Source organism: Ranitomeya imitator, chromosome 1 (genome assembly GCF_032444005.1).
Source record: "Ranitomeya imitator isolate aRanImi1 chromosome 1, aRanImi1.pri, whole genome shotgun sequence".
NCBI classification, from domain to species: domain Eukaryota; kingdom Metazoa; phylum Chordata; class Amphibia; order Anura; family Dendrobatidae; genus Ranitomeya; species Ranitomeya imitator.
In genome coordinates this window covers 287,815,114-287,824,586 of record NC_091282.1, presented here as the reverse complement: position 1 = coordinate 287,824,586, position 9,473 = coordinate 287,815,114, and the positions used below count along the sequence as shown (strand labels likewise).

General features: G+C 42.3%; 1 protein-coding gene across 1 annotated transcript in view; it reads right to left on the bottom strand.

Moving 5' to 3' along the window:
* Positions 1–1,296: 1,296 nt before the first annotated feature.
* The window catches only part of TRMT2A (tRNA methyltransferase 2 homolog A), a 109,144-nt gene continuing 100,967 nt past the window's right edge, over positions 1,297–9,473 (bottom strand). Inside the window, exons 11-12 of the mRNA XM_069756109.1 lie at positions 5,106–5,202; positions 1,297–2,227 (exon numbers count right to left, since the gene is read on the bottom strand). Coding sequence (XP_069612210.1) covers positions 1,984–2,227; positions 5,106–5,202 — 341 coding nt within the window. The 3' untranslated portion in view covers positions 1,297–1,983. The remainder of the gene's footprint in view (positions 2,228–5,105; positions 5,203–9,473) is intronic.

Here is a 9,473-nt window from a genome sequence, read left to right as displayed (position 1 = left end):
GTTCCATAGTTGTGGGTCTTTTTCAAATAAAGTATAGATCTATTGGGTTAAATGCACCTGGTATTAAAACACTAGTTCTCTGCATATTCATTGTTTTGTGACCTATTGATTGGTAGGTCATAAAAATAGCCCATTGCCAACCAGCAAAGATTTTGGTTCTCTGGATTTTACTGACAAAAGACAACAAGGGAGAACTAGTGTTGAGCGAGTGTGCTCATTACTCGAGTTTTCCAAGCATGCTCGGGTGTTCTCCGAGCATCTTGGGTGTGCTTGTAGTTTTGTGCCCACACAGCTGCATGATTTGTGGCTGTGAGACAACCTGAACACATGCAAAGATTGCCTGTGTGTTAGGGAATCCCCACATGTATTCAGGCTGTCTATCAGATGCAAATCATGCAGCTGCAGGGACACAAACTATCTACGAGCATGCCCAAGAACACCCGAGCATGCTGCGAAAACTCACTAGGGAGCACTATTAAACACTGACATGTGCCATAATGATGGGAAAGTTCTACTTGGGACAAGGTTATGCGTTCACTTGCTGATGATGTAGGTCTGAGTCTCTAAATCACATGAAAAGCTGGAACATTTGGATCTTTCTTTATGGCTCCTGTCCAGGTGTTGTGCATTTTGGTACCATCCCAAGTGAATAATTAGGACAAGTATCAAATACTGCCCTCCAGTAATTTCTATTATACACTAGGATCTACCACCTAAATTACTGTATGTTACATAGATATATTATCGCTACCTGATTATTTGAATATAGGCAAAATCAGGAGCTAATTCATATTGTTTAGCTGGAAACCTATTTTTACAAAGTTTAAATACAAACATAAAGGTGTTTTTTTTTTTTGTTTTTTTTTGAGGGGGGGGGGAGGAGTTTCCCTTTAAACATATCTAGCTTTAAATTTATGCTGCCTGAACCATGGGCCACAAATAGTGTGATTGTAGCCATGTTTGTTTACTGGCTGGGGAGTATAGGGAGAGAACTGGTCGGCAGCCCCCTGCCACCCCTCCACTTGATAGGTAGAGATTTGCCAATCAACTTGCGCGTGCATAGGAAGAATGCGGCTGGGGCCCACATCAGACTAGTCCGGTCTTTCGCTAGGAATCCCTGACAATTATTCAAAATAAGTTTCTCTAAAATGCTATAGAGGATCAGGCAGCATAAATCTAATGAAGGGCTACCTTTAAGTGCCAACACATTAGGAGAACTCCTACATTACACTTACAGATATATATATATGCTGTTCTACACATTATAAACCGATGAATCAGTAATCATCTATGGTGGACTTTTAGAATAGGTATAGATTTATTCTGAAATAGTAAAACTTCATAAGTGTAAGTATTCTGTCCACAATACATGTAGTATTAAAAAAAGCCAAACACTACTTACTTAGGAACTTATTAAAAATACATTTTGTGGTAGTGGTTGTAGTAGAAGTTTGACATGCATTTTAGCCTATTATTCACATGATAAAGAGTTTATGTTCCCACAATAATATTTTGATGCGTTAAGATAGCATCTTAGTTCTAGCAAAGTGAATGGGATTTATAGAAATCTCATGCCCACTGTGCTTTTAACGCTGCTAAACTGACCTGAGGTGCATGATTCAAGCCTGTAGTATGTCAATTTCTCTTGCGTGTACAGTTTTCTGTGCGGAATTTCCCCATAGACTTGCATTAGGTGCGGAAATTCTACAGGTAAACGTACATGCATTTTTAGTGCGTTTCAGAGGCCGCACCCAATCATGACAATAAAGTTGTCAAAGCAAAAAACAGGAAGTAGTGAAAAAAAAAGCTGCCTTAAAAGCATGACCAATCAACAGACAAAATCCGTAATGATAAAACGCAAGTAACCCAATCTAAAAAGGTGCAGAAATTCTGCAACATCAAAAACAAACCAAAAGCTCATTGTGGGAACGTAGCCTAAATGGTTAAAAAAAAAAAAAACATAGCTCCATAGTATGAGAAGAACTAGGCATTTATTGTTTCAGAGTCCGCACAGCTCTCTTTTTCTCCATTGCCATCTTGCCGATTATCTTCTGTATGGTCACGATTAGTTTCTGGGGTGACAGTACTGGCTCGCTCTGCATACTCTACCCTCTCAAAAAGAGTTAGCAGTTCACAATGTGGAGTTTGAGGAAAGAGGTCCACAGCCATGGCTCTGATGGGTCTGAATGGACGACCTTTAACACGATTTGAAGGTGCTCGACAGAGACTAAAAGAAAAAACAATACAGGTAGAGAAGATGATTCTGTGTGATATTCACATAAGTTAATTGTCAGTCTCTGGCAACTTTCTATTGAAGCACTCCTGTAATTTTTTTTTATTTGCTAAATTTGAGCTGTGCACTGTACTAGTGCAATCAAATACTTACTGATCGCAGTATTCCCTGGTTTCCAGCGCTGCTCTGGTCCTCTTCACTTACGTGACTGTATTTCCCATTTGCCGGATTACACTGAGGTTTATGTGTGAGCTGGAAGTAATCAGATATGGCTCCATTGACTTAGATTGTAAAAGCAACTTCTGGCTTACACTGAACTCTGCGAGACCTGGAAATGTGGAATTGCCGTCACATGAGTTAGAAGAGGATCGGAGCAGCGCTGGAAACCAGAGGAGACTCAAGTTCAGCAAATTAACATATTAAATGGAAGTGCTTCTTTAAACACATAACTCTGCTGATCTCAACCTTGTATTAGGCTGGTTTCACACATGTCAGTTTGTCACATCCGTGTACTGTCTGTGTGTTGAAACAATTTGTTTCAATTTTAACCCTATGACTTTAAAAACGCACGGACGGCACATGGACGCCATCTGCGTGCAATATGTGTTTACACGGAACAACTGACTTGTGTGAATCTTGCTGTCGCTCAAAAACGGACACCTGGTCCGTGAAAACACGCTGACATGTGCATAGACCCGTTCATTTGAATAGGTGTACGTATATCAGTGCCTCCAGTACGGGAAAAGAAACCGTAAGCACTACCCTGTGAGGGTGCCCGGGTAGGATACCACACCATATATCAATATAAAATAAACCCGGCACTCAACTTAAGGTGAATCTCTTGGGATTTATTGACAAGAGAGAAGAAAAACGTTTCGGCCTATGTGGCCTTCCTCAGTAACTATGTACAAAATAATAAAGAAAACAATATGAGTTCACATCACTCAATGTTAAACAAAAGAAACGGAAAACAAAGTATGTACATAAACAAAATGGTACGGTCATGGAGAGAGTATATGTTATACTATAACGAGGAGTTCAAAGGTCACAACACAATATAATATGCACTAGACACAACAGTGTTCAGCATATAGCAGGGAACAAAGATATGGTGCCCTATAATAATGAAACTCTCAATACACTACTAAGTGCCATATTAGCAAAACTCCGAATGATACAAGTAGGGATGGAGAAACATACCGTGCTGCCTACTGGAGCGGTGAATGGTGAGGTAGTAGAATTCTGCCAGTGTAGTAAATTCTATGGGAGTAGCCACGCCCACTTCCTGTTATAGTCACCGCGCGCTGCACATCCAGGCAGACAAGCGGTGGACACTGCGTCGCCAGGATATACCTGTTCTATAGCTCTACTCAGGTCTGTTACCTTTCCCCTTTTTGTCCTCTGCACCACTTCATTTAGTATTTTAACCCATCATGCGCTCCTTGTACAGGCCACCCACGTTATTCCAGACCCTGTCTCAGTCGGACCCTGTGAGCCTGCATCTATCTACTTCCTGGTAGGACTATGTAACTTCACCACTACTCCCTCCCATATTTGGGGCTTTATCACACTGCCATATATTTATGGGTATTATTTTCACTACTCCCATAGAATTTACTACACTGGCAGAATTCTACTGCCTCACCAGTATATTGTATATTACAAACACTTGATATACAGCTCCACCTGTACATGATGCTTTAGTGTACATGTGATCTACAAAAGGGTTCTACTGCATATATTGCTATCCAATTTAATACATTATCTTGATACATAGAGGGAATCAGTCAGCAGGATTTCACCACCCAAAAAACGTTTGTAATGTTTTTTTGCAAGAGCTACATACACGTCCAGCTAAATAGTCCATTCCTCTGTTCCCGAAAAAAAAAAACAATGTTTTTATCAATATGTAAATAAGGCTGAAGCGCTTTTGGCGTGTGGAAGCTCTTCCCAAGCCTTAGTAACTCCGGATCTAAGCCGTGCGCAGTGCTGCCTTCTACTTGACTAAAGGAGCGGTCAATCAAGCAGGAGAAGACTGCGCTGGGCGGAGAATAGAGTCTGAGTGACAAAGGCTTGGAAAATCTTGCACATGCCAAGCGCTCTTAAGCCTCATTTGCATATTGATTCAAATCTCATGTACATTATATATAATTAGTGATGAGCGAATATACTTGTTGCTCGGGTTTTCCCAAGCACACTAGGGTGATCTCCAAGTATTTGTTAGTGTTCGGAGATTAAGTTTTCATTGCGGCAGCTGAATGATTTACAGCTATTAGCCAGCTTGATTACATGTGGGGATTTCCTAGCAACCAGGCAACCCCCACACGTCCTCAGCCTGGCTAATAGCTTTAAATCATTCAGCTGAGGCGATGAAAACTAAATCTCTGAACACTATACATTCTATCCCACAGACCACTACTCCAGCATATGCTGCGCAAACAGAGCTGTGTATGGGCTCAATAGTAAGTCATGGGTCTGCACATTTGAGAATGCCTAGACTTACTATTGATAAGTTTGGTCCACATTTCTGCACACTCAATATGACACATATTATAAAACTGTTCTGTTTAACCCTGCTGTTCTGTTGGTCAAAAATGACCGACTTTGAACTTCAATATTCTTTAAAATATTCAAGATGCGGCTCTGAAACCCGTGGCCGACCGACCCATCCTCATTTAAGTCAATCAACCACAAGTTTCAGAACCGCATCTTGAACACCCCCAAAAATACCAAAGTTCAAAATAGGTCTCCCCAGACCGAACAGAACAGCAGGGTTAAGGAAAAAAAAGAAGGGTGGAAAATGTAGGTTTTACATATTAGGCTGCCACCCCCTCAGTGTTATAAATTTGATTATGTCAATGGCATAACTTACTCTACAAAGTTGTTCAGGGCAGCCTTTGGATTACAGGAGACGTAGATTAGACGTTTCAGATGTTCAGCTTTTCGGATCGCAATAATTACTTTGGAATCTGAAAATATATTAATGTTGCCCAATATTTTGTCATCAGTATATTACTTTAGACAACAGTTTACATTGTGTCTTGATCAGCTGTTCTTAAATCTTCTTTATTTTTATATAGCGCTAACATATTCTGCAGCGCTTTACAGTTTTGCACACATTATCATTGCTGTCCCCGATGGGGCTCACAATATAAATTCCCTATCAGTATGTCTTTGGAATGTGGGAGGAAACCGGAGTACCTGGAGGAAACCCACGCAAACACGGGGAGAACATACAAACTCCTTGCAGATGTTGCCCTTGGTGGGATTTGAACCCAGGACTCCAGCGCGGCAAGGCAAGATACACAGCAAGTCTTCTTAATTATGCCAGACGTAAATTCTATAGGCACAGAATCAGACTATTGTCTGAATTATTGACTATTGAATTTGTGTGTTTCTTTCTTCATTTGGTCAAGAGTCTGAATCTTGACTCTTCTTGTAGGTTGAATTGATATTTGTAAATTGATGAATGGTTGTTATTTACCTCTTATATCAGCTCCTATAGTTTATTGTACTGTTATCTTTGCAAAACAGGGACACAAGGTCACTGAACAATGATGTTTGCCAATATGTTGACTGCACATTATGCCAACCCATGCAGTCTGTTGATGTGCAAACATTGAAGGATAAACTATAAATACTCAAACCATGAAGGTTAACCTCATCACCCCTTCCCCTTGACCCATGAATGATACCTTGAAGGACAGTTGTGAACTCTATAAGGACACTTTGCCTCTGTTCCAAATGACTCTCCAGAATGCCAGCTTAGGAAACCAAGGGCCAAACTGGAAGAACACAGATCTGCTCCATTGACCATCGCTGAGCCCCCAGAGACGTCTTGAAGAATCCAGGTTGGGACAATCAGGTCACCTGGCCACATACCTCACTGCTCTCAGTTAGCTTACTAAGCTTGTCATTACCTCCTTTCTGTGGGTGCTCTCTGAAAGCAGGGTGCCACTGGTGGGGATAGTCGGCCCTGGAAGCTCCTAAGTCACAGCTGCTCTAATCCAGGAGAGTTAGCAGAATAGTGAGACTCTAATTTTGCACCATCTTGTGTACTTTGCTGGGCCTGTTCTATACGTTATTGTTTTTTGGTGGTTCAATAAATTATTGCCACACTGTTTTACCCTCACCCTATGTTGTCTGAGTAGTGTTCTGCCCATGGGAAAAAATATAGGGTGATCAGTTGTATGAGACCTGGCCCATGCGGCCTTTCTAAAGACAGACGGGCCAGCACCCAGTGTCACCACACTATCACAAAAAAAAAGCTTGAGCTGAATACTGTAGTAGAGCTAAACGAGGGTAACATATGTTTATTGTCTTGTATAGATATGGAGATTTAGCAATGACTAATATCTTCCACTGACTCACAAATGTCTAATGAACTTTATGCGGTGTAAGTCTCCACATTCTGGTTTGTGGTACCACAATTAGCACCGGATTTTTACCTCACACATTCCACCTTTACTACATGAATTCAGAGTTCAAGCTAGTGAAAACAAGCAACATTCTGTGCCTCGGCATATGGTGTGCAAGATTATGAAATATATTCTAAGGGTTCCACATAGGAGTTGTTCTCCCATAACTACCCTAAAGAAACCCAGTAGGACAAGAACTTTAGTTCAAGCACAAACACTTCATCAGGTCCATCTATATCTCAGCTATATCATTATTAGACCTATTGAAGATATATCATATATGGTACCTGATGGAGAGAGTGTGATCTGAAGGTATTAATGTCACAATAGTATATTGCCCAGCCACATAGTATATTGCCCAGCCACGTAGTATATTGCACAGCGACGTAGTATATTGGCCAGCCACGTAGTATATTGCCCAGCCACGTAGTATACAGCACAGAGCCACGTAGTATATTGCAGAGCGAGGTAGTATATTGTCCAGCCACGTAGTATATTGCAAAGCGACATAGTATATTGCCCAGCCTTGTAGTATACAGCACAGAGCCATGTAGTATATTACCCAGTGACGTAGTATAGTACCGAGCCACGTATGTCACAGGTTAAAAAAATAAACATACTCACCTAACGATCCGAGGGCCCCTTGTAGTTGAACATACTTACCATTCTGGTCGCTGCTCCTCAGCGTCCCGTCTCTCCGCTTCCTGGGATCCAACGGTGCTGTGCAGATGGGCGCGCGGCTGCCGCCAACTTGCGTTCCCCGGATGCTTTGCGAAATTACCCATATGACTTAGCGGTCTCGCGAGACCGCTAGGTCTTCTGGGTAATTTCGCAAAGCATCGCTGGGAAAGGAAGATGGCGGCAGGCGCGAGCTGCTCAGCGTACAACGGAGGGTGAGTATAGCAGTTTTTTTGTTTTTTTTACTATTTTTAACATTACTTTCTTTTACTATTGATGCCGCATAGGCAGCATCAATAGTAAAAGGTTGGGGACACACAGGGTTAATAGCGGCGGTAACGGAATGCGTTACCCGCAGCATAACGCGGTCCGTTACCGCCGGCATTAACCCTGTGTTAGCGGTGACCGGAGGGGAGTATGGAGCGGGCGCCGGGGACACTGACTGCAGGCAGCGGAGCGCCGGGGACACTGACTGCGGGGAGCGGAGCACCGGGGACACTGACTGCGGGGAGTATGGAGCGGGCGCCGGCCACTGACTGCGGGGAGTATGGAGCGGCCATTTTCTTCTGGACTGTGCCCGTCGCTGATTGGTCGTGGCTGTTTTGCGGCGACCAATCAGCGACTTGTATTTTCATGATAGACAGAGGCCACGACCAATGAATATCCGTGACAGAATGACAGACAGACGGAAGTACCCCTTAGACAATTATGTATATAGATATATATCGCTCTCTCTCTATATATATATATATATATATATATATATATATATATATATATATATATATATATATATATATATATATATATATATATATATATATACATACAGTGGGGCAAAAAAGTATTTAGTCAGTCAGCAATAGTGCAAATTCCACCACTTAAAAAGATGAGAGGCGTCTGTAATTTACATCATAGGTAGACCTCAACTATGGGAGACAAACTGAGAAAAAAAAATCCAGAAAATCACATTGTCTGTTTTTTTAATATTTTATTTGCATATTATGGTGGAAAATAAGTATTTAGTCAGAAACAAAATTTCATCTCAATACTTTGTAATATATCCTTTGTTGGCAATGACAGAGGTCAAACGTTTTCCGTAAGTCTTCACAAGGTTGCCACACACTGTTGTTGGTATGTTGGCCCATTCCTCCATGCAGATCTCCTCTAGAGCAGTGATGTTTTTGGCTTTTCGCTTGGCAACACGGACTTTCAACTCCCTCCAAAGGTTTTCTATAGGGTTGAGATCTGGAGACTGGCTAGGCCACTCCAGGACCTTGAAATGCTTCTTACGAAGCCACTCCTTCGTTGCCCTGGCGGTGTGCTTTGGATCATTGTCATGTTGAAAGACCCAGCCACGTTTCATCTTCAATGCCCTTGCTGATGGAAGGAGGTTTGCACTCAAAATCTCACGATACATGGCCCCATTCATTCTTTCATGTACCCGGATCAGTCGTCCTGGCCCCTTTGCAGAGAAACAGCCCCAAAGCATGATGTTTCCACCACCATGCTTTACAGTAGGTATGGTGTTTGATGGATGCAACTCAGTATTCTTTTTCCTCCAAACACGACAAGTTGTGTTTCTACCAAACAGTTCCAGTTTGGTTTCATCAGACCATAGGACATTCTCCCAAAACTCCTCTGAATCATCCAAATGCTCTCTAGCAAACTTCAGACGGGCCCGGACATGTACTGGCTTAAGCAGTGGGACACGTCTGGCACTGCAGGATCTGAGTCCATGGTGGCGTAGTGTGTTACTTATGGTAGGCCTTGTTACATTGGTCCCAGCTCTCTGCAGTTCATTCACTAGGTCCCCCCGCGTGGTTCTGGGATTTTTGCTCACCGTTCTTGTGATCATTCTGACCCAACGGGGTGGGATTTTGCATGGATCCCCAGATCGAGGGAGATTATCAGTGATCTTGTATGTCTTCCATTTTCTAATTATTGCTCCCACTGTTGATTTCTTCACTCCAAGCTGGTTGGCTATTGCAGATTCAGTCTTCCCAGCCTGGTGCAGGGCTACAATTTTGTTTCTGGTGTCCTTTGACAGCTCTTTGGTCTTCACCATAGTGGAGTTTGGAGTCAGACTGTTTGAGGGTGTGCACAGGTGTCTTTTTATACTGATAACAAGTTTAAACAGGTGC